At 40.1% G+C, this 24,889-nt stretch overlaps 2 protein-coding genes and 1 long non-coding RNA gene across 9 annotated transcripts; 2 read left to right on the forward strand and 1 right to left on the reverse strand.

Moving 5' to 3' along the window:
* The first annotated feature begins 400 nt into the window (after positions 1-400).
* LOC306832546 lies at positions 401-2,611 on the forward strand. Its single transcript, XR_013780248.1, has 2 exons — positions 401-2,083; positions 2,130-2,611. It is a non-coding gene; the product is annotated as an uncharacterized lncRNA (long non-coding RNA).
* traf3ip1 (TNF receptor-associated factor 3 interacting protein 1) lies at positions 1,728-18,616 on the reverse strand. Of its 6 annotated transcripts, XR_013780245.1 has the most exons (18): positions 18,344-18,615; positions 16,716-16,784; positions 14,639-14,800; positions 13,885-14,013; positions 13,283-13,693; positions 13,124-13,195; positions 12,710-12,733; positions 12,189-12,264; positions 11,845-11,865; positions 11,132-11,213; positions 10,102-10,188; positions 9,831-9,966; positions 9,710-9,746; positions 9,512-9,588; positions 4,030-4,247; positions 3,636-3,768; positions 3,439-3,542; positions 1,728-3,328 (listed from the first exon to the last, which is right to left on the reverse strand). XR_013780245.1 is itself a non-coding variant. In XM_079357315.1 (17 exons), exons 1-17 carry the CDS (start codon positions 18,464-18,466, stop codon positions 3,531-3,533), a joined length of 1,869 nt encoding a protein of 622 aa, XP_079213441.1. In that variant the 5' UTR covers positions 18,467-18,615; the 3' UTR covers positions 1,728-3,530. The 6 variants fall into 6 exon arrangements, 3 of the variants coding, with proteins under 3 accessions (XP_079213441.1, XP_079213440.1, XP_079213442.1); XR_013780246.1 differs by having other exon boundaries at positions 1,728-3,068; positions 3,439-3,768; XR_013780247.1 differs by having other exon boundaries at positions 3,439-3,768.
* agr1 (anterior gradient 1) lies at positions 17,745-23,122 on the forward strand. Of its 2 annotated transcripts, XM_079357317.1 has the most exons (9): positions 17,745-18,022; positions 18,977-19,091; positions 19,647-19,765; positions 19,921-19,984; positions 20,333-20,385; positions 21,023-21,099; positions 21,267-21,330; positions 21,925-22,008; positions 23,016-23,122. In XM_079357317.1, exons 2-9 carry the CDS (start codon positions 19,081-19,083, stop codon positions 23,063-23,065), a joined length of 522 nt encoding a protein of 173 aa, XP_079213443.1. In that variant the 5' UTR covers positions 17,745-18,022; positions 18,977-19,080; the 3' UTR covers positions 23,066-23,122. The 2 variants fall into 2 exon arrangements, with proteins under 2 accessions (XP_079213443.1, XP_079213444.1); XM_079357318.1 differs by lacking the exon at positions 18,977-19,091 and having other exon boundaries at positions 17,750-18,022.
* Positions 23,123-24,889: the final 1,767 nt, after the last annotated feature.

The following is a 24,889-nucleotide window of genomic DNA, read 5'->3' on the forward strand; positions in this document are numbered from 1 at the left end:
AGTGGTATTTAGACATACAAATAAAGATACAGGAGGATGCAGGCCAATAAATGGATTAGCTGATCAGATACAGACACTGTCAACTCTAATTTTTGATAAAATGTTTTGAAATACTGAAATGAATATTTCAAAACTTCGGGGAACATAGCCTACCCAATAAAAGTCAATGATATCTAAATCTTGCTCATAATCTAAGTGAAAGAGACTGTATTTACTTTATTTTACAGCTGCAAAAGAATGTATGTTCAGCTATCTCCACATAACCAATAACCAAATGCAAGTACAGTAGGATATATAGTAGGCCTTCTGAATATATCGTATTTTGTGAACCCTCTTTCTGACAAATAATTCATGGTGAGCCATATTTGTGCCAGTAACAAATGTAGCCATGACTCATACTGTCTAATGACAGAGCCACCTTTGACACTGAAGCCCTGGTGGGGATCTAAAAATAGATCAACTGGTCAACACCGGGACAATTCTGAAAAGATAGGATTATACCAGGTTATTTAGCACTGATTTACAGTTCTGGTAATAATTTTAAGTTACCAAAGTCTCTTGTAACCTAATAATGTGACCAGGTTCAAAGTCAAACTTTAAGTCGACCTGGAAACATAGTAGAAAGCTCATCTAAGTAATCACACCACTCAGTAATTATTAAAAAAGTACTTTATTAGAGCTGATTGTAGAAGAGTGAGATTATAGAGGGACTTAAAGTCAGCCCATGTGAAGTTAATGCTCCACATTTAAGTTTCTAAAAGTCATTGTCTCTGAGTTTGGCCTCACATGAGTAAACACTGAGTTTCTCATTAGCAGCATGATCCATTGTTACACTCAAAAGGCAAAAATCAACAAAGGCTTTTTAAAGAGGCAATCATGGCTTAAGTCATTTTTACCTTGAAGTACCTCTGAGTTTGAAGAGAAAAGGGGGTCAATGGAGCCGTCCTTTCCTTGGACTGGGCTGGTTTTTAATCCACCTGTCGAGTCTGAGGCCAGTTCTTAGCTGAAGCAGGTGACTGTGCCTTCTGCAGGGAGCCTTCTGCTAAACCTCTAACCTGCATGACAGATGTTGATGCTGCTTCCGAATACGCTTTGTGTGGGTTTCAGCTGCTTGCTAGAGAAAAGTTTCTGCTAATGTGACTTGAGGGTCTAAAGAATATAGTTAAATGTTTCACTTCTGTCATGTCAGATTGGCTTTGAGAGAAGTGAGACTCTTTGGGAGTGTGACTTCGCCATACCAGAAACCACAAAGAGTTTAAATAAAACCCTCAGAAAAAGAAAACTGGAACAATCATCATGCTGCAAATACCGTGAAGGCAGCAACACACACCTTGTGGTAAGTTTTCATTATGAGGCTTTAGATTGTAGAAAGAAAAGAGACACACCATTATTGAAATGTAACCATTTATTTCACTCCACTACAAAATTATAGAATCATTTAGCTATGATACAGTCTTCACATGTACATTATATACATTTTAAAGACAGAGGATATGATACAAATTGTTTACAGTGTTAATGTGCTTTTATATCAGACACATTTAACATAAGTTCTCACCTTTCCAGGAGTTTTCTTTAAAGATTCTCATATTTAACTTGTACAGTTGGAAACTGTTCACATTTCTCTTTGATGACTAAATATAATACTGATGTGAAAATGGAGTAAAGTCAGACTAAATACGAGCACAGTTTGACTGGTGAACAGTAAATATCTATCAAAACTGAGCAGATACGTCTATGAAAGAGTTCCTCTTAATAAAAAGTCTGCATTCTGTTTCTAAAAATATTGATGTCTATGTGGTTTTTCATCACCACTTCTTCTTATAATGTAGTGCGTTTCCTTGTCCTGCATTTGCTTGCTAAAATTCACCAGCCATGCAGCTCCCTCACATATTGTAAGCTGGGTTATCCAACGCTCCTGCCTCTGCTTTGAAATAAATCATCCAATAACTGTATCAAACTGAAAGAAAAGAAGAAAGAAAACGAGAGAAAAACCCAGTGCCATGTAAGTGGGAAGCCATATTTGTGTACAGGTGTGACTTTGAGTTTTAGGAATATCACATTAAGAGAATTCTAACTAGTTGTGTCACAACTTTCCGTCACATATAAAATAAAAACACTTTGGAAAGTCCTGGATTACATTCACCAATTCAACCTGGATGTCATGGCAAAGTGTGTGTGAATGATTTCCTGTAAACAACGGCAGTCGTCATCTAATGGGACAGAAATCTGCAGAAGGGCTGAAAGAGGAGGCGACTGCAGCTTTAAAGCATGAACAGACTTTAAAGTAGATTTTAGACTTAACAACAGGGACTGCATTTTCAAGAAGGTGAGAAGAAGGTGACACTGACAAGTCAGCTTGTGTTCTTTCTATTTCATTTACAACATTATGATGCAGGTGTTGGGAATATGAAGAAAACTGTGGCTTTCAAACTCTCCTATCATTCACTGAAGTTATCAGTCAAGTGTTGCTTTATATCTTTATGCAAGCTACATCTGTTAAGCACATTCTTATAATCCAAAAATAAGAAAGTATAATGATGTCTAAATCTATAAGGAGTTTGAGTTACTCACATAGAGTCCCCCCCCCCCACCCAAATAAACACACAAAGACAGTGTGGCATATGCTGCAGAACATTGCTAGATAGGAGGTTTAAGACATAGAACATATAATCTGTTACTATCACTCGTTCTTTGCCACACCAAGCACAGCCATCTACTTGGGTGTCACAAAGGAAACAGCAAGCACCCAGATGTTTGTTTGTTTTTTAACTGCTGATGATGTGTAAGCGCTTTTGGAAGAAAAAGAGAAGATGAAACGCAAAAGGTTTCAGGACGAAAGCAAGCCCGAAAAAAAGTGAAGTTTACATTTTTATCCATTAAGCCACTTTCATCCTGGAATCAACCTGCTAAATGACACTTTGTTAGCATACGAGAGTGTTGAATAACGGTGTTGTAGCTAGTCCAGTAGCATTAAAGAGCATGCAATGATCATCACAGCAATAAAGCCTGCTATGTACCGCTTGTTCAGTAAGGACTTATTCCACTGTCTTTGCTGTCCTTATTACCTGGAGACATAAGAAGTGAGACATTAAAAACAGGTCCACACATTAGATAACCTTTTTTTCCCCACAATGGTAACTATGAAAACAAACATTGAGGTTTAAAACGTGGTCCAGTGATCGCTGTGTCTACATCAAATCAGACCTTCATGTTATTACTGTATATATTCGATATCTTTATGAAGTGACCCAGTATTAAATAGTTCTATCTAGTCTAGTCTGACATTCAAGTCACAGGCTGTGCACCGACTCCTTCCACAAAGGCACTGTTACAGAAAGAGGGAGACAGACGGGGGAGAGTGCGGAGAAGGAAGATTTGTTTTTAGCTTTAGTCATGGCAGACGTTAGATTGAGAGCTTTCACTAACTCACTTTACCTGACTGATTTTGTTTGATATGTTTTTGGGTCCATCTTTTACAAAACCCCTGAAAGTGCAGTGTTTTGGTCCCAACACCTCCAAGAAACTGCTCACTCCTGAACCTTCAGTGCATTTAATACAATAAAAAAAAACATTTACTTTCAGAGACCTTGTGCCTCACTTCAGGATTTGGAGGCGAAGTTGATTCCAGTCACCATTTTCTGAATCTTGTCTTCATTCTTTAGTATGTTGGATCTTAAAGCACAAATCTTGTCCTGCTGGTCTTTGATCAGCTGCTCCAGCTCTGTTAGTTCTACCTTAAGAGGCTCCACTGCTTTGTCTGTGGCTCTGCAGCATAAACAGACAGAAAAAGCAAACACTTACAAAACAGAATGGATGATCAATTTCATCCAACAGTTCTATAAAAGAAAAGAAAACTTGAAATGTCCATCGGGACCTGTAATACAAAACGGTCACCTTTAAAGACGTTAAACTTCAACAATCACATCGGAGTTGCTTATAACCTTGACTGATAGTTGACAGTGGACGTCAATCAAAAATATTCAACAACAAATCAGTTCAAACTTTTGGTCCATGTGCCTAACCCACCTCTGCTCCTGCAGCAAGGCCTGTGCGTGTTCTTTGTTCTCCTTGCGCCAGGTGTTCAGCTCTGCCTGCATGGCATCCATGTCCTCCTGTATGTAGTCCATGATCTTACCTAAAGGGAGGGTGCTGCGGCACACCGTCTGGATGGAGGAGCGGAGCCGCTCGATCTCTCGCGTAACCATGTCCCGCTCTTTCTTCTGTGCCGCTTCGGACACCACGGTCTGAAGAAAACAATGGGGGGGGGGGATTTGGGGATTGACATCGCTGTAGCCATCACTTTGTGAAGAGTTTAGAGATATATTTGAAGAATGTGTCTGCTGGTACTTGTCCTCTATCTTTTCATATAATCGGCTTTATTAAACCTAAACATAGTGTCAAACAGCTGTATGCACACACAACAATCACTTGTGTGTCCTGAAATCAAAACATAATAAGCCCTCCTTAGGAATTCTACCTTTGCCAGCAAAGTCTCAAATGGCAGAACTAGACCAAGGCTGCATTTAGCGGTTTAGGATTTCAAGGCTAAAAATGTTAGGCAGGAATTCTACCAACCTAGCTGTATATATAAAGATCAAACAAGCGGCTGAATTGTGTTGGCCGAAGCAGGGGGGACTGGTTGATGAAGGCCTCAGTGTATGGTGTGTGGTTAGAGGGGGGTTAGCATATCCACATTACACTCAGACCCTCGATGGTGGAAAAGGAGGGGAAGGTATCAGGGAAGGACCTCCCTTGGCAGGGAGCAAACCCGAGGATGTTTGCTCAGCTGGGCCACGCAAGGCCCCCCGAGTGTGTGCAATGCAAAGCACCACACACATACACACACACACAAGCACAAGAGCTAAGCAGAGGTTCAGAGAAGCATACAGTGGACACACAGCCCCCACCCGCCTTCTTGGTCCTGTTTATTTTAGTAACAGGCTGTGGCAGTGGGGTTATTTTACTACAGTATTGAGTAACAACTACTACACTTATGCCTCCTTTCAAGTTCAACTCTTGGCCCAATTCATTCTGTTTGGCTTGTTCAGATGGGAGCACCTGCCTTCACCAGGCTGCGGGGATCATACTTGTGACGGCGTGTAAACTAAATGACAGCTTCCTCTTCCAAACACACGATCTGTCAGAGAGGCTGCTTGGGTAGCCGGCCCCGTATGCTTGGCACAGCTGGCGCATATAACATTTGCCTTATCGAGACATCTCTGAAAACAAACCAAACAGTGAAGCCGTTTGAGAGGGAAGCTTGACAAGACACGACCCCACGGCACAAATGACAACACACATCATTATTATTCGCCAACATTTCTTTACAGGAAGCAAGTACACTTTTTTTTGACAACTTCCCTTTTTGTTGCTTATTTGTGGTGATTTAGGAGTGTGAGGGCAGGAGATGCCTTGGAGCAGCGGTCCCCTGACGAGGTGGGTGGCTTTCCACTGGGCGCTGTGAACCCTGCAGCTAGACAAACACTCTACGGCTCATTCGGCCTGCCAGCCTGTGGTTTGGTCTGCACAGCCCAGACAGGACCCATGGCTTCAGTCTATTTGCCGTCTCTCCTTTGCTACCTCAGCCGCACCCCCACCCGCCCGCCAGGCCCGCTCCGCCCCCCTCTCTGTTGGAAAATAAAAAAACGTGGCGTGAAAACATGACCCTAGGTCCGTGTGCACTGTCCGGGAGGATATAAATCACAGCTTTATGGAGGTCTCTGTCGTGGTCTACGAGACCCGTGTGCTCCTAGTTTTCCTTTTTCTCACCCAGATCACAGAGCAATATTTAGATGTGGTGACCAAAGAGGAGGAGGAGGAGGAGGAGGAGGAGGAGGAGGAGGTGAGAGAGGAGGAAGAAGGGGAGGTTTTTCTATGATCTCAAACATTAATGAAAGAATGGGGCAATGGGAAAGTGATCGAAAGGACAGGTGGACTAAAACACCTCCAGTTCCCTGTTGTACTGAGAAGTCTTGATCTGGTCGAATTAAACACTTTAATCTTATTCACAGCAGCTTTATATTTCTGTTGGATATCAATCACAGCAGAGTTAAAATCTTTTATTTTAACTACAAATGTTCTGCCAGGACCTTCAATGGGAAGACAACAGGATGAAGTTCTCATTGACGTTTTTTTTTTTTTTTAAACACTGCAGGGCACAGCACAATGCTTTATTCATCCAGTCATCTCCTGCCTAATCAACTTAATTAGGAAAAGCGTGCAAAACGTGATTTATGGTCTGTTTATTGGGATTTTCTGAGTCAGGAGGAAAACATTCTTCAAAGTATCCTCTGACATGAAAAATGGGGTGCATGCAGAGAACCTGTCAGCGCTGGATAAACCTCCAGGGTATCATTAGCTGGGGAAATAATAATTTAGACACTAGTTGACTAGTTGATGGCAAGAAATTTGCTTCAGCTCCATTCATTTATTTACTCATTACTGTGCAATAATCAGATTTCCTTTGGTCAAAATAGATAGATGAGAGACTAATATACAAAACTTTGTTAAAGCTGCTTTACCAAGAATCAAGATGAATCAATTCAAAGTTCAAGTGGTTACAGTTGCAGGTTGTGGCACAGCAAGCTAAACGTTCCGCTACTGAAGCTTCAGTGGTTTCATCATAAGAATGCAAAAACAAGGGAATAGGATTTGGCAAAGGCTTTGTCGATCACTAAAGAACTGTTAGAAGATTTCTGGCAAAACGTTCCTGATGGTTTTAACTATGTGTCCCTTCAGAGGATCTGAGAGGTGAGACAGGAAGTGGAGCATAGGATGAGAATTGGCTCTGCAGATTGTTCATGAACTTCCATTGCAATGTTTCGTGAAAGGCCATTTTTAAAGTTAAGCTGGATCATAAAAATAACTGGGAGTCAGTGAGGTGGAGAGAAAAGCCTCGGGCCCGATGAGGTTACAGGATGTTGTTGTAAGGTCTCTGTTGCCCCTTTGGGAGACAAGTGAGATCACGACCCTGCACTACAGGGGAAACTGGGAGCAAACTTCATAAAAGATCACTGGCTTTGCTTTAGCAGCTGAAATGAAAAGGTATCGGAAAAAAAAAAATTAAAAAAAATCATTCAGTCATTCTTAAAGAGAGGCAAATCTGAGAGGTTTGTCTGGAAGACTTCTGCTTAAAGTCAAACTGTTGACTCGAGGATGAGGTGGGCTTTGATAAACACATTGTGGGTGCTTTGGGTGGGCACTCTTTAAACCTGACCAAATTCCTCTCACAAGTCAATATGACCTCCACAAAAGTGATATGACTAATGGAACGCCACAGGGCCATTTCCTTGTGTTTCTACAAAAAGCGCTGGATGTTTATGAAGACACAGAGGTCTGCAGAGAGGAGTATTTATTTTCTTGACAATTCTGCAGAGAGTACGCTGGCCCTTCTCCTCCGTGACTCTCACTCAACAGCCATCCATTTGTATGCCACGGGGTTTATTTATACATTACAAGCCTTCATCAAGGCTAATTTGATGGGGGTAAAGAAAAGGGGGGAAAGAGTACACAAAAAAATCTTATGAAAACGCAGCTGCTGCAAGGGGCAGATCCTGTCTAAATAAAAAGAGAAGTATCTTAGAATAATATACAATACAGCCGAGGGGTCATGAGGAAGGTCATCCCCATAAATATACGGCAAATTCTTCGGACACACGCACACACACACGCACGCACACGGCAAAGCACTGGCATTAACAATAGCTCAAATCTATATAGAAATGTTAAAGAACAAACGTTAAAATCGTGGATGATAACAGTATTTTAATAAAAATAAACAGAGGCCAGTGTTTTAGGACTGAACATGATCTTGCGTCTTCTATCAGGAAGGCGTGTGATGCAGTCAGACACAATGTTTTTCTAAACTTTAGTGTTTGAGAAAATTAATCGCGGCAGCTGAAATTTCAAACTTGTCATACCACATAGAACGAGGAAGCTCAATATTTACATTTTTGACCCTGCTCGTTTTGCCGTGATTACAAGTGGGGAGGGGGGGGACGAGTCCATTAAGCTGACCTCTCCACCCTTTCATGTCTGGAAGGAAGTCATTATAGTTCTTTATACAGCTGACGAGGCAAGGCCAATAATGATGTGGGGAGGGGGGGGGGGGCTGGATGGAACGGTCTCGATGTGCAGGCATACCTGCTTTGAGTTCCCTGCGAAGACCATACAGGATGCCCTCCTGAAAAGACGGTTTGAACCCCTTGATAACTGAGAAGGCTGGTTTAAGGTAATTACCATCAACTCCACAAGGCTGCGCTCACATTACGGAAAGAGCTCAACTATTTTGGATGATTCGCCTGGTGCGTGTATTTCTTTAAGTATGTTTGGGGGATCTTGTTGAGATCATTATTTCTAGGGAAAGGGTTAATGAGGAGAGTATAAGAAAGTAGTATAACGCTTTGATACTTTCAATACGATCGATCAATAAAATAAAGTCAGTAAAAATGACTTTATACACACACTCACACACACGCACTGTTGAATCCCTGTCAGGAAAAATGTGCTGTTAGGTGGCTACACTGACTGAACTTTAGGTGTGAGTTACAAGGGATGATGTCTGAGGCTGCAGTATAGGAGGGGATGGATCAGAGGCCTTTCTGCACGAGTGGCAGCCCAAAACAGTTCATCCATCAGAGTCAGGGTGGTCAGCGAGGAAGGGATGCTGGGAGGGCATGCTTCAGTGCAGAGGACCACCCAAAGCAGACAGGGTGCAACCTCACACCATGGAGTACAGACCAAACTGTAAGCTTCACACTGATTCACACGGCAACAAATGATGAGAGACAGCTCTCTCTCTCTCTCTCTGACCGATAAATGAGCCGGCCAAAGGGAATAGATGAGCAATGATTCACCTCGAAAAAGATTCCTTATTTTGGCTTAAAATCAAGTTTCAATCTTGGAAAAAATTAGAAGAATGAAAGAAATTGAAATCTGGGTGTGTTGTTGTGCTAATATTAGGATTGTTATCGTTAAAAGCAAGGTTTCACCCCCCCACCAGGTTCTGTGTATGTCTACACATGGAGAAGCAGCAGCTCGAACACAACTGCTGAAGAGCAAGCACTCGAGATGGCTGAGAACCCTTCACGACTGGTCACCAAAAACCATACACAAAACAGAGACGTGTGTTTTAAAGATAATAGAAGCATATCTGAGAAAATTGAGCAACCCCAGAAAAACAAGCTCATTTACTCCAGACATCTTGATGTGCGTATCTGTAGTGTGTGGTCTGGTAGAGGCCATGCTTGTCTGGTTATTAGCCCTTTGGCTTCACTGAAGGGGAACATTTTTGTGGCTACAAAGCAGTGTAATTACACCTCTTCCCACCATTTGTTTATATCTTTCTGTTGATAATAACCAGCATTGCATTTGGCATTTCACTGTGGTTAACACACTCGAGTTGGGGAGCAGATTTTTAAAAAGATATCTGATAGTGAAAGGACTATGGAGAGAAATAGGCCGATACTGCCCTCTAGTGGAGATGGAGGATAACTACTACTATACGTACCTGTTCTTTAGATTTTGGAGAGGATGGAGATGATTCATAGTCTTTTTTGGTCTCCAGGATCTTTTTCACAAGGCCACCTACAGCGAGGGAAACAATGAGAGGGATAGTGAGGGATCTGTTGTCTTAAATATTTAAGGATGATCCGTATTTTGCTCAGGTAAAGAAAAAAAGAAAGACAAACAAACAGTGTCAGTGTACCGTGTTTGTCTTCACTGTTGATTTCTTGCGCAGGTTCCTGTAACCGAAAAACTGAATTTTACAAAACAAGGCTTATGATTTCCCAACAGTAATCATGTAAGTGACTGTTACAGCCACTTACCACCGCCATCTCAGGAGCATCTGAAAGCAGAGGAGCTGCCTCCTCCACAACAAATTGCTCATCTTCATCCTCATCATCGTCAGACAGCCTCTTTCCATCAATGATGACGGGTGCTGGGGGCTTGGCACTTGACAGCCTAAAAGACAATTATCACACAGTTACAATCACTATGGAGCCCAGTGTGTCAGTTCTATCTAGTGTAAAAATCTCAGTAGTGATCCATCTTTCATGATAAATTAGACTCATCAGACAGGATGTTTCGTGCCGTCACCTCTCAGCTGGGGTCCCATCAGTGGAACTTTCTTGTCTCTTAACTCGAGGAGGGGCTGGCCGAGCACTGCTAGGCCGTGGTATCCTCCTGTTGCAATAGAATTAGACGATGATGAATGTCACTGAAGCAAGCTGGTAAACCAAGGCTCCGTGTCCACTAAGCATTTCGCTGAGAAGAGAAGCACTGCAAGCGTTTTTAGTTTCTATGACAACAGCTGCTGTTTGACCGACACAGCATTGTTACCTTTATCTGTATCGTTTTTTTTTGTTGTTGTTTTTTTTTTTTAATCAGAGAATCTCTGGAGCAAAGATGATGTGGGTACAAGACAAACTAGGAAACATCATACAGTTGAAAAAGAGTGCGAGTGACTTCAACAGCGCTCCTGAAAAGATTTTCTTGAGTGCTTGGAGCGGCCGCACAGAAACGGCTAAGCGTTCGGAAAAAAGACATGAGGCACTGAGCATTTCCTCAAGCCAGCTGTTTTCTGCCGTGAAAACAGTTGAAAAAAGACACTGGCTTTAGGTGGACACAGGCCTAACGTTTGTACATTTCTATGCATTCCCACACGCTAATCATTTATTTCTAAAATGTCTTTCAAAAGCAATTAACATGACTTTTACTTAACTGAACATTCTACCTTAACTCGTCCGGCTCACGCCCAGGACTGAACACACAAGTTAAAATGTTGCTGTGAAATATGTTTAATGGAAACAATGCCTTACAAAGGTTAAGAGTAACATTGGATTAGTATCTCAACAAGGTGCTTCATAAGTAAATGTTAAATGGACCTGAACTTGTATTTCTAGTCTTTAGACTACTGAAAGCAATTTTACATTGCAGGTCACACCTACCCATTCACACCCTTCCACACACTGATGTCAGAGGCTGCTATGTAAAGAGGCCATCAGTAACTTACTCTTTTCATACACATTTGGCTGCAGGAGCTGGGGATCAAGACCCCAACCTTCCAGTTAAGAGACGACAAACTCTATCAACTGAGCTACAGCAGCCCAAGGTTAAGTGTACAGACCTGGAGGAGATTTCAGAAGAGGGTGCTGTAGTGTCTCCATTTTCCAGTGGGACAGGTCTCTGAGCTAACTGTGCATCTCCTTCTGTGAAAGGAAAACAATGGCTTGTTCATAGCTCTGCATACAATTGCAAACAATTAGTCCAGCAGTAAACATTGTGGTCATTGACAGACTGTTTTAAAAAGCACATGCATTTATTGTCGTGTTTTCATATCACTCTAAAACAGCTACAGCTAGTTCACAACAGTGATGGACACATGAGAGCACGCAGACTGAGCCATAACCTTGGGCTCCTTTCGATAGCCAAACAATCTTCTGTTTTAAAACTTTTAGAACCAACAACCTCTGCTCCTATCATGTTACACACCACCTGAAGGGTGGAGTCAGGAGCTACTATTGTAGGCCTGACAATCCCATTAAGCCATCTATGTGATGTCATTCTTCATGAATAAACTTGACAGACTTGCTTTGATGCTCCAACAAAGAATACCATTCCCCTGACCAGACAGCGCCTTACAACCAAATATTTAATAAGGTACTTTATTTCGGCTGAGTGCTCACCTTCAACACTCTTCTTCTACATTATAGAAAGGGACCAAGCTATGTTGAATGTATTTAAGAAAAACAAGTAGCTCGCCACATGAACATTTGTTGCAGCTCTTTCTAATCCTTCACCCATGTTCTGTAAATGAAGATAAAAGTAGAGAACACTTACCTCCTTCACTGTCAGATTCATCTGTTCAGAGCAGAAAAGAAAAAGGCATCAACTCAGTGAAATGTAAACTGGATGAAAACAGATGAACCTTTAAAATAATGAAATATAGGACACAGGTCTCTTTGTCATCCTGCTGTGCGACCACTAAATCCAACAGCTCGTCTTTTGTTGAACAAGTGAGGGTAAATAGAATAACTAAACACATAAACCTGGACATCATTTCAATTCATTCTGACTTTAATGCACGCTCAGTAAGGAACTCTGTGTACATTTGTAGATCAGGCTTCATATATACTGTTTTCAATAAGGTATTCAAGAGAAATAAAGTGACGGGAAGGATCTACCTTGACTTCCTATTTTGGGTCTCCGTCGCTGCCCTTTGGCTGATGAAGGCCGAGGTATTCTAGCTGGACTATCAGACTGTGAGAGGAAGGAACAGAACAAGATGAAACATACAACGGACACTTATTTCCAAACACAAGTGTGCAACAAACATTCATCCTTATCCATGTCTTTGGTAAGCTACAGGCACACTGAGGTCATGTGCAGTATTATTAAGCACCAAGTATTAACTACTATTTTTACAGTAGGTTAAATAAACACTGCTTTTCAACATGCATTCCAAGTCAGATATCAGAAAATAGTATATTTGATTCCAAACATTGATCAATACAACCTGATGAGCTCGTCAACGTCTGAACATATCACACAAGAAAGAACAGCTTTCTTTCTTTATGCAAAATTGAAGAGCTTCAAAACAAAATATTGCTTGCATTGTCCATTCATTGGTGAACACTTAATGTGGATGTGTCTTATTTTGACGAGATGCGTTTAAGAGCAGATCTTTAGACACTCTGTAACTTACCTGGTTCTCAGTGGATTCTACTGGCTGTAGAGGCAAAGAGCACAACATAAACACTAGACTTAATGGTCACATCCAAAACAAATGATAAAAGCAAACAAGGCCTCAAATGTGTGTTGCAAACTACAGTCCAAATAAGCACTATACTAGGTTGGCAACTATTACTAGGCTGTAGCAGTAGATGCTAAAACATGTAGCATTTCACTACTGAATACCTCTTCAGCCGGTTTAGGTTCCTTTTCAAGAGACGTACAAGATCAGAAAATAAATTACAATCACAGGTACATTCAAATCTTTGTCACACTTTATTTTAATTATTTGGCTTAATTTTCACTCAGTCTAATCTGCAGTCAAGGTGGCAGAAGTTCCTGATACTTAGTGTAATTTGAAAATATTCGGTTTAAAGGTGACACTCACTGCAGGCACAGGCTTGGCTGTTTTGCTGGCTTCTTCAGGGTTGCCTTGATGAGGCTCCTCTGATACTCTGACCTTAGAACAAATACAAGAAAACAAAGACGTGTAAATGATGGCATGTGTTGCTGACATCGATCATTTGAGTTGGATTAAGTGACAAACCTTGCTATTTCCACTGTCTCCATTTTTGTTCCTCTCCTCCCCATGTTTGTGCCGCTCTCTGTCCTTTCCCTGGTCCTTGTCTCTTCGTTTTTCCTTGTCTCTTTCCCGGTCTCTGTGAGAATCTCTGTCTCTCGTCTTTTCTCTGTCTCGATCCCGCTCTCTGTCTTTCTCCTTTTCCCTGTCTTTGACTCGCCCTTTGTCTTTCTCCTTGTCTCGATCCCTGTCACGACTCTTCTCTTTGTGTCGATCTTTGGCGTGGTGCTCCTGTTCACTGCGGTGGTGCTTGTCAGAGCGCTCCCTGTCTCGATGGCGTTCTTTCTCTCCATCTCTGCGATGGCCCTCCTGTTCTTTGGGATGGTCTGGGTCCTTTTGGTCCCGACTCCCACTGCGCTCTGTAATCCTTTTTTTATCCTGGAAGAGAACGTATAAACACCAAGGGTAGTACTGAATGAAAGGCAATGAAAAGTCAATTATTCATCTTTTTAAAACCAAGCCTGCATCATGTAAGGCTAAATGTTAACACAAACAGAACATTTCATATGCTATAAAGGAAATTGCAGTCTGTAACACATCCACATTTTGAGCAGGCTATGGTCTCTCACCTCTTTGTCAAGATGCTGTTCACTTCCCTCCCTATTTTCCTTGTCCTGGGACCTGGAGGTGCTGGCCTTGGTCTTGATGTCCACTTTTTCTCCTGAAAGCACTCGCTTTACTGCATCGTCACTGGATAACTGCAGATCATGCACAGTGGAATCATTCTTTCAGCAACTATATCATGATGAAATGTTTACCCTTGTCTGTGTAAACAAACAAGGAGGGTAACATATTGTGCATCAACAGATGGCTAAACTTAAACCGGATGGAAAGCATCTGCTCGTCTCACGTTTTCTCCAGAAAAAAACACTGGAGCTGTTCACGTACAAAGAGGCTTGAATGAATGGAGGGGATAACAATTTAAAAGTCATATTTGCCACTGCTAATATTTTAGTCTTCTACTGTAAGACCAGATATATGAAAAGCAGACAGAGAAGCACTGCATAAGATACGAGGCAAACTTGTTTAATTCACCAACTACATGAACTCAAAATAGGTTTAAAAACAACTATCCCCCAAGCTCCTATGTTTACATTACTCCCCCAGGGCTCAATTAAATATTGCAAAGACCTCCCTGAGGTGATAAGACTATTTCCTCAACAGTATATTATCAGAGGTGAAAAATACTCTTTACAGAAACATGATGAATACATTTTCTAGAGACACGAGTCATGATTCCCCCCAGCTAACCATTTGGTCTGTGTGTGTGTGTGTGTGTGTGTGTGTGTGTGTATGCGTGTGTGTGTGCATGTGTGTACAGACCTTGTTGAGACAGCACTTGGCCATGGCCTGCAGCAGCTCATTGGTTTTCTCAGGCTCATGGCCGGCTACAATGCGCGCTGACTTTGCTGCGAGGGGCTCGCCACTCACCAGCATCACCACGTCTATTGCTTTCTGGAGGAAGACGATCTTTGAATCCTTATCCTAGACCAAAAGAAGAAAATGCTGTTATGATCAGGAGAATGCAGTGGAGAAGTAGAACACAGAATTTTGTTGTGAAAGGAAAGGGGCTTCATTGAGTGTAAGTAAAACTATTTAGAATGAATAATCAATTATTTCAATGAAGCAACCCTGCGCTCGTGCATCTCTGAGTATATTAGCGAGTATTACGCACTGCTCTACCAGGAATATTTTTTTCTAACATGCGCTCACTGTGCAACAAACTGGCCTTTTTTTATGCATGTGTTTTGTGTTTCATGGAGACGTGGCTGTGTGGACTGATACCGGTCTCTGTGCTGCGGCTGGCAGGATTACAACTCCACAGAGCAGACGAGACGCACAACTTTCTGCCAAAGCAAAGGGCGGAAGACATTTCTTTTATGTCAACAGTGGCTTGTGTACGGACGTAACAGTGATCCAAAAGCATTGTTCTGCTGGAAACTGTTTTTATTCAACGCAAACTTTTTTATGTGGCCGACCTCTTTCACCCCGGACTCAGACTTTTTGAGGCCCTCCCCTCTGGCAAGAGGCTGCGATCGCTCAGGACAAAAACCTCCACCCTCAAAAACAACAACCCACCGAAACGAAAATAACTCGCTTTAAATAATAAATGATATGAATCTTTTAATGGAATGATTTTGGCTTTCTGAACATGAAATCTTACAATAAAAGGTATCATGAACATATAACATGTCAGTAACATGTGGACTCGAGCAGGAGAGAAGATACAGAAAACCTGGAATTATAACAAGGTATGCCTGTCAAAAATAAAAAAGAGTATATGTTCTTGGATTCTCTTTCAGCCTGCATGTAAATAAAACAGGCACCGTTCCATAAGGAGTGCTTCTGGTCTATCAGCCAGCTGCATTTGAAAAGTCTGCCAACTGTGTTACATAAGGACTTCAAGCTTGTGCAAGTGCCTGACCCTTCTGTAAAACATCTGATAATAGACTGTTGCCTTTCTGTCAGGCAACATGCTCTTGCACAGGTATACAATAAAGTAGAAGAATGAAATACAAACACAGAAAGTGTAGGTTTGAAGCAACACATGACATGATCAAGGGTTTAGTAATATTAAACACAGTTGTGATTTGGTCACAGTAGTATGACCAGGCTTTTATTTTGTGGGTTATAGCATCGTTCTGTCTGCCTGTGTCAGTTTATCATAAATGCATCTTGACTTTCAAGACAGGACATGCAAGTTAAAACACCTCACACACAAGACCGAGAAAAAAATATTCACTGAATAAAATGTCAGCTTTTCAAACAATAATAAATGTCTTTTATAAAGCATAGCATTTCATGTAAACAATACACATCATTATGTGGGGCTCTACCCGATAGGTACAGTACCTGTCATTTTCAATGAACTTGTCAAACACTCTTATAAGGTCAAGGGCAGGACCACATGAAGAGATACTATCAATTTCTACATACATCAAAAATAAATGTCATCTTACTACAGCTTTCATTGTACAGCCTTTACCAGAAGCCTTCCATGTTCTTAACCAGCATTAACTAATTTTACATTAACAATTTTACATTAATTTTACATACAATTTTACATTAACAATTTTAAAATCCTGCCGTGTGAACCGGCTTAGCTCTAAAACAGCACACATGAGTTCTGACACCTTGGCTGCCTCTCTCAAACGTGTCCTGCCAGATCCTCTTGCTCTGTGTGTCACACACAGTGTGCGGTTACCCCCCCACATATAGATACACTCAGACTGACCTTTGTAACACACAGAGGACCTCACATATATAACAAACGACATCAAATCATATTCTGTAAACAAGCAAGCACATTAGACCACTACTGGAATCGAGGGGTGGTCTTATTACTTTTGAATTCTTGAAGTAACAATGAAGTAACCTAGCAGTTTAACTGTAGCCTTACCTTAACGTTATCAGACTTCATTTCATTTTCTCCATACAGGCCTTTCAGAAAACCAGTGGTCCTGATAACCTGAAAGTGGGAGAAAAAAAGGTGTGACACTCAGTTCTCAGGTTCCTTTGCTATCACATACTGTAAACCCCCTCTGGGGTGGCTAACCCAAACATTGGTTTGAAATTTGATTACATACATTAAGTCTCCTTATCTAAAATCTATCCATGTAGTTTTCTAGAATGCAGCGCCAGTGTCTTTCTATTTGCCGATTTTAACTGGAGCAAAGCAGCAGAGTCCACATGGGGTCCGCATCACTGTACTACAGTCATTCACAGTTTAGGTTGGAAACCACTACTAAATTAATACAGAAATTAACACTATATTTGAAAAAGATGACTTATTATAAAGATGGGTATACAAGGATAATATTTCCTTCTTATTTGTGCAGGCAAACACATTACTAACAAGCTGAAAGACGTCAGTGACGTGCCAACACTCTTTGCTTTATAAAATATACATGAACATATAATGAAACACTAGACTCGTCCTCAACAGGTGACAATGAGATCTCGCCTCAGTTCAGAAACAGATTTCATCGTGCTTCACATCTCATGTAAAGGATTCTGTTTTTGTGTAAAAGTCATATGACAAAGAAAGACAAAATATAAATGAATCTACATCAAGTAGCACTAGATTTAAAATGGTGTGTAAATGTTGTACACTCTGCAATCAATTGGAAATCAACACATTCTGTCACACTGTATAATCCTGGGCCCAGGTGGTGCAGTTTATTTTTCTTTAGTTTGTAAAATAATGAGAAGAAGTGTAATAATAATAATAATAATAATAATCATAATAATAATAATAATAAAGGATAGTTGACCCCAGACTGTACCTGACCTGAGAGCTGCTAACAGCAGAATTAAGTTCTGATACCTAATCACTAGTTTCCCCAAAGATCAAACCTGAATTCACTCATTAATGTATGCCTCTACTTGTTTTGAAGCAGTTTTGAACACAAACGACGGGAATTAAGTGTGACGTAACGTGATCTATATTATGATTATCAAAGGGACATGCTGAGATTAACTGGTTTTATCCTTGTTGATGTCCTTGACAATTTGGCCCTAACAGTACTAAAAGCCAACTCATCATAGTTCATACTTAAAAGTCGTTCACATCGGTTTGTTGATTCCTGGGTGGGCAGAGCTCGTGCCTAGCAACAAGACGACGCCGTAGAAACGGCTAGTTAGCTTAGGATAATTAGGCTAGCCCAGTATATTAATTTAGAAACATATTAACTTTTATTTGGGAAGGTACGTAGGCAACTCATATATCTGACAATTGACATTACTATTTTGCTGCTTGACCAACCCTATTACTATTCATACCATGAAAGACATGTTTGGTGGTTGGTGAAAATCTGCAGATGTAATATCATTACTGCGAAGTTAACGTTAGCTGGCTAATTTAGCGTAATTTAGATCATGCTAATGTCTGCCTGTTAGCCTGCTAACTAGCTCCCGTGACTATTTTCAATTAGCCTTAGTCCAGTTGGCGTCAGCCTTTCATAGATAACAACCAAAGATGCTCATAGTGATAAACGTCAGTTTGCAAAATTAGCAGAGCAGTCTCACCTCACTGAAGATGTCGTGCAGGTATCGAAACGGGGGCTTGCTTAGCAGTTTCTCCGTGAGAGGCGGTTTCTTTATCACCTTGCCCAACGTGTCCTGGGTCTTTTTTACCACTGCCCCATTCATGGCAGCACTCGACAGAGCGGTTAACGACTTTAAACGCAGTAGAGACTTTAAAATCTAACACAGGAAGAGGAATAACTCGGCGGCTATGTCGCCTGGTTGCTATGTCAATATTCTGCAATCCCACAGTGCATCATGATTGACGACTGCGCATGCGCTGAGGGTATACGGTTGCCAAGCACTGCTTACGACCATAGCAACAACTAACAATGTGCAAAATAAAGTTGGAGGTCGACAGACAGACTTAACACAAAGACTACTCTTTCTGCACAAATAAATCTGTGTCTGTAAATGATTCCCTAAGTTTGATATAATTATTATAATAATTAATTGATAAAATAATAATTATTATTATTTTTAATGCCACGCTTCATTAGACCATATGTGAAACATTTGTGTTCAAGAATAGGCCTAACTAGTTTTGCTTCAATCAACCTGGAGCCTATCACTAAAAAATCTGAACCTCTGTTTAGCTATGCGTTTCAGACAGCGTTTAGTCCTTTTTATTTATAGCACACCATACCTGTTTGGTGAGCTTAGGTGAAGGAAAACCCATCTGACAAAAGAGACAGTAGGCTAGCCCATAAAAAGGAGTGAGCACAAGTGTGTGGAGCTTAATGCTTCCAAGGTAAGACAGACAACATATCTCTTCAGGAGGTAGAACTAGGCTACTTGAATTATAAATGATATTTTCTATACAAATTACCTTGTTCTTAGAAACAGGTCGGCCTAGACGACTATTATAGAAGTAATTGAAATGTGCATGTAAGGTTTAAAGGTTTAAGGTGGTAATTGTATTCTTCAGGCAGTATATTTTTGTGATCAAATCATCAAATCATGTATCTGACTTCAGTAAGTCTAAACTGTTTTTTTCATGACAATAATAAGCCTACAGTACAGCTTACAAACACATATAGGAATATTTAATATGGGCGAGGCAAAAATATATTATTTAAGATTTGATCTGAGGATGACATTTAAGAAGTATTACTTATTTGACATTTCAGTCATTTTAACCGGCCTTGTCGAGCTGGTTTGGTGAGTCAGATTAGCAAAAACTAAAAAACAGCAGACATCAGTGTGGACTGTAAGAGTAGGCTACTCTGTGATTGCAGAAGGTTGAAAACACAATTGTTGTTCAAATAAACCTTGAAATGATTTTTATCTCAAATTTTTATTGCAGCTCTCCCAAAGGACAGGACATGATGGTGCGCTGGATCTTGTTCGCTTTGTTCTTTGGTGTCTGTGCCAGTGCTGGAGAAAAGAAGAATAATACACCAAAGCCTCAGTCCTTGTCGAGAGGTAGGTGAGCCTGCTTTTGTCAGACATGCATAGCTGAGTTTAGACATCTCAAGAATTCCAAGTAAATAGATTTCATGGCTGAGATCTTGAATCTGTATAACAAAACACAAAATAAATCAAGAAAGTTCAGTCTTTTTATTCGTTTTGTTCTGCAGGATGGGGGGATGGTATTAGTTGGATTAAAAGTTATGAAGATGGACTGGCAAAGATGACCAAAAGGTAAGACTGTACACTGCGATACCTAGAGTTTTTATGGCATACTTTATTATTATTTCCAGTCAGTCTGAGAGAGGGATATTTTTCATGATGAAAAGACTGAAAGGATGTTGAGGTGAGCTGGAGAGGAAATTGAGAGCCACATTTGTTCTGTTACTTAAAGAATACAGTACCATAAATGTCCTATAAATAAAAAAAACAAAAAAAAACTGTCCTTCAATCATCCTTTTAAAGCATATGAACCTTAATTTCTCTTGGATAATATTACACAAGACTCCATTCACACCCATCATTGTGCTTATTGTGTTGAGGAATGTGTTGATTTGTTTCTCTGTGGTTTTACTCTCACAGTAAGAAGCCCATGATGGTCATCCATCATCAGAAAGGCTGCCCGCACAGCGAAGGTACAGCCGTAACTTCATTTTTCACAGCTGAATAATATTAAATGTAAAACCATAGGCTAGCAAAAACGGCACTGTCCTTTTCACCCAGACTTGGGCTTGGCTTCACGGGGAACACAATGTTCGTTGATACCTGCCAAACAGGCTCTGACAAAAAAGGTTGGAATTATATTCATAAATCACACAGCTGGTTTCCTGACAGTAAGCCCTATAGAAGTCTGCACTGGGATTTCTTAATACATAAACCTCACAGAGCACCTACATGCCAAAACCTGGTTCTCGTGTTTTACATTTGTTGTGTTTAGGGAAAATAAACTATTTTGAAGCCTATCTTGAATGCCAACAAGTGCATCCTGTGATTGTCAGACCCTTCCTAACTCTTAATAAATTGTTATGTTTAGGAAAAACTTCAATGCATTTAGTTTCAGTGATTTATAACTGATTATACTCTGTGTTATCACATCTAAGGACACAATAACAGGATTTTCTGTTGGTCCAACCTGCGTAACGTGTCCCTAACCTGTACAGCAAGTCAAATGCATGGGCCATGAGTTGTTTCGGATCATCTGGAGCATTAATTCATTATTACTTTAAAGCTTGCTTCTCCTCTAACTCAAATTAAACATACACATTTCCACAGCTCTGAAGAAGGCTTTTAGGAGCGATAAGTCCATCCAGAAAATGGCCAAACAGGATTTCCTTATGGTCAACTTGGTGGTAAGTACATCCATGTCTACACAATGTAGAAATGTAGCAGAGCAGAAATGACTTAATGCTTCAAGCATCAATCATGTACATGTGTAACCCACTGCATTGAGAGGTTACTGGTTAAAACGTTCTCACAGCGCAATTAAAATAAGTTAAAATTAAAATGTTCTTTACAGGAAGAGACTACGGACAGTAACATGGCCCCTGATGGCTATTATGTTCCCAGAATCGTCTTTGTTGGTAAGTAATTGCTATGAAGATGAAAAGATGTGATGTTTTAGCAGTTTATTAGATGATAGAATTAAAAAAAAAAAAAAAAAAAAAGACAGAAGAACGTCTTTTAGGATTAATTAATTTTTTCAAAGATGAATGTTTCATTTCTCTGACTTTCTTTAACCTTTGACATCATTCGTCTTTCTTATGATCCCAACAAAACTCAAACCTAAGTATGAAACGGCTGAAAACACTTTTTGATCCAGGGAGTGATTTTTGCATTTATTAAAAAATACTGTAGATTTTATTCCTTTTTAGCACAATATGTTTTCCAAAATCGATCAGTGTAATGGTGGTACACAGTACAGTAACATGTTCTTAATGAATTTGTTTTTGACTCAGTCCTAAAAAAGCACCCTACGTGATCTCTCCCTCACATGTTATCTGTTGACAGATCTTCACTTTCTCTCTTTTATTTAAACGTTGAGTGCTTTCTCTCCCGGTTTTCTGATTGAATAATTCCAATGAGATTATTACTGCAACAAATATAGTTAAAATGCACCAATAATCAGATGCTCATTATCCCTCTCCTCATCTGATCATATAACATGTTCTCTGCAGATCCATCAAAAACTGTGCGTAATGACATTACTGGAAAGTACAGCGACCGCCTCTTCACCTATGAGCCAAAAGACATGGCACTTTGTAAGTAACTTTTCTCCCTTTCCAAAGACAGTTTGGGGGAGATAGGAAGTGGGAATCATCCTTCAGTTTGTAGACTGCCTGAATCTTCACCGTTTGAAACTTCCTTGCTGACTTTTTTAAATGTTTTTTTGTGAGAGTGGTCTGGCTGAGAGGTTAATGGGATTCATGTGGCTGTTTGTGGACTTGGGCTGGTTTAATTTTCAGGCCATCTGAGGAGGAGGCAGAGCTGTGGAGCTGTATACAGCCTTTACTGAAGCCTTTATATGGCCACAGGCTTTCAGCCCATCTCCAGCTCTGTACCTATCACTAGGTTGACTGAAAGTTAGTTTGAGACAGCATTTCCAATATGACTACCACCATCGAAGGGCTTTATAGGTCTGCTTCACAAACCAATGCCCAAGACATCACTGAGACTACATCCATGTTTATACAGTCTATGATTGTAGAATTACAGATAACATGTTTATTTAAGAGGCACTACTGGTGAGTGAAAAAATGTTAGTTTGAACAATTTCTCAGGGGGGCAAAATCTTAGCAAAAGTCCCCATAAAACAGACCTTCAAAAGTGTTTTAACAGGTTGGAAAATCTTTCAACACCCCTGAGAGGAGGATGAGTCATTAGACATTTGAAAGATTTGACAGAGCAAAAATTGATGTAAAAATACTCAGATAATTTATTGCAATACATTACACTGATGAAGGCAGATACATTAACATTTAACAAAGGAATGCTAGATTAAAATCAGGAAAATTTAAACTTTCATTTCATTGGGACTTTTACCAAAAATTGTGCAAATATTGCCCGGTAAATCAGTATGAAGCAAATAAATTCAAAATGAAATGTAAAAAAAATACAGCCTCAGTGGAAGCTGCAGCTGATGTAAGCGACATCTCACATAAATTTGATAGGGCATTTTTGCATTTTCACAGTGAACCTGTTGTCGGTGAAGAAAACAGTCTATGGAATTTCTTCTAATTATCTTTTTTTTTCTTCCCTCTTTCCACAGTGGCCAAAAACATGAAAAAAGTCAAAAGCCTGATGCACAATGAACTCTGAACTAGCTCTATTGAATTCAGCTCATTGATCAGCACAGGAATGTAAACATCTTGTTGGGAGCTCAATAAAATTATTATTATAAAAAAGTAGAAGTGTCCAATTTTTTACAGTATAATAATTAAGACTGGACTTTTACAAATAAATAATAATTGTTTCAAGTTGAAATGAACACAATGAACCTGTTAAAATGACTGTAGTTATAATTTGACAACATTTCTTGAAGTAAGTGGTAAATGGACTTGATCTTGTAAAGCACTTTCCGTTTCACGTCTTCTGACTACTCAAAGCACTTTTATACCCCAGGTCCAAACGACCCATTCATCCCCAATCACACCGGTAGAGGCTGCTACATGTGCGTGAAGTTTCCTCCAGTATTAATTGGTCCATGCATACATACAGTGCTGACAAGTCGCTGATGCAGCAGCTAGAGGAACTCTGGGTTTAGTGTCTTGCACAAAGATGTTTCAGCTGTCCTTGAGTTCTTCCTCAGAGAATATGGATAAAGGGGTCAAAAACATGTCATTGAAGTGTTAAACCTTGTGAACAAGAATTGAACAAAACCATCCCAAAATGGTATGTTTAAACCACTAGAGGGCAGCATAGTATTGATGTCTTCAGATGTTCTGGCTCTTTCCACTCTAATCATTTTGGTAATAATTGATTAGGATGTACTTTAGGTTTGATTACTTTCATCGTATGAAGATGGTTAACTTTGAATTCAATCAACTCTTCAGTGAACATTTTGAATAATAATGATTTGTTGAACAAAGAGATTCTCTCTTGAAGTCTGACAGTCGTTATGTTGCACATAATCAAAATTCCCTGAGAAGTTCAAAGATGTACATTTGTCCTCAGGTTGAATCTGGGTTTCTCTAGCTGTTGTTCAATTCACCCATGATTACTGTGAAATAAAAACATCTTTAAATAACTCAGTCCTCCACAGAATGGACCAGTGCTGAACTTCCAAAAATAGTTCTGATGCAGTTTTCTGCTGTCATAGCTACGATTAATGAGCTCCTTTTAATTGTTGTTTTCCCACTGTGGTGAGCATGTTGTGCCTTCACCTCTTGAAGTAAAAGTACGCCAACTGGTACGCACATAATATATCAGCAGGGTTGACTGTTCTGCAAACTTGCAACAGCAGTCTTAGCTTTCAACGAAAAGCCTTATTAGAGCTAATAAGATGCATTCTGCAACCTATTTATTTTGCATTTCTTTGAAACAAAAACATTTGAAATAGGTCAGTAATCTAAATTCTTTGGTGTTAAATCTCTTAACATCTACTGAGAAACAGTTAAATTATTCACACATCTCCTGCATTTGCTTCCTTCTCACTGTCAGCGCAGTTATCTGAAGCTATTGTGTTCCTGCTCTCCTCTTGTGCTTTTTCAGATTTCTTTCATTCAGATGGACCCAAGATGATTCTGCAGAAACTCTGGAGATTTTTCCAACTATTCCCCCTCACTACTTTTCTCCAGAAATAGGTTTCATGAGCTTACACTCCTGGGTTATAACAAAATGCAGGGTTTTTTTTCACACAGACTTCCCTGAACCTTTGGTCTGGTAATTCCCTGTCCAACTCACTGCAGAGCTGTTGTAGAGTTACAGTACCTGAAAGGAATATTCAGGAAGAAGCCTTTCATAAACCTCACAAACTCCACACGTTGTCAGATCACTTCACAAATCTAAAGCATGCCGACCATTAAAAGCAAACAAGTGTTTAGTCAGTCATGTCAGGTGTTCATTTATCAGGTTTCTCTTGAATGTAAGGTTCTTGTTCCACCTGCTGCAAACCTCAAGGTCTCTTTTTTAAATTAAACTAGA

This window comes from Symphodus melops, assembly GCF_947650265.1.
Source record: "Symphodus melops genome assembly, chromosome: 12".
NCBI classification, from domain to species: Eukaryota; Metazoa; Chordata; class Actinopteri; order Labriformes; family Labridae; genus Symphodus; species Symphodus melops.

Coding starts and splice junctions, on each gene's coding strand:
- traf3ip1 (XM_079357314.1), bottom strand. CDS start 18,466: ATGAATGGGGCAGTGGTAAAAAAGACCCAGGACACGTTGGGCAAGGTG. Junction 14,014..14,638: donor CCAAGTGCTGTCTCAACAAG/GTCTGTACACAC, acceptor CATGATCTGCAG/TTATCCAGTGACGATGCAGT. Junction 3,769..4,029: donor GCCTTGCTGCAGGAGCAGAG/GTGGGTTAGGCA, acceptor TTTATGCTGCAG/AGCCACAGACAAAGCAGTGG.
- agr1 (XM_079357317.1), top strand. Junction 19,985..20,332: donor CTGGCAAAGATGACCAAAAG/GTAAGACTGTAC, acceptor TTACTCTCACAG/TAAGAAGCCCATGATGGTCA. Junction 21,100..21,266: donor TCCTTATGGTCAACTTGGTG/GTAAGTACATCC, acceptor TGTTCTTTACAG/GAAGAGACTACGGACAGTAA.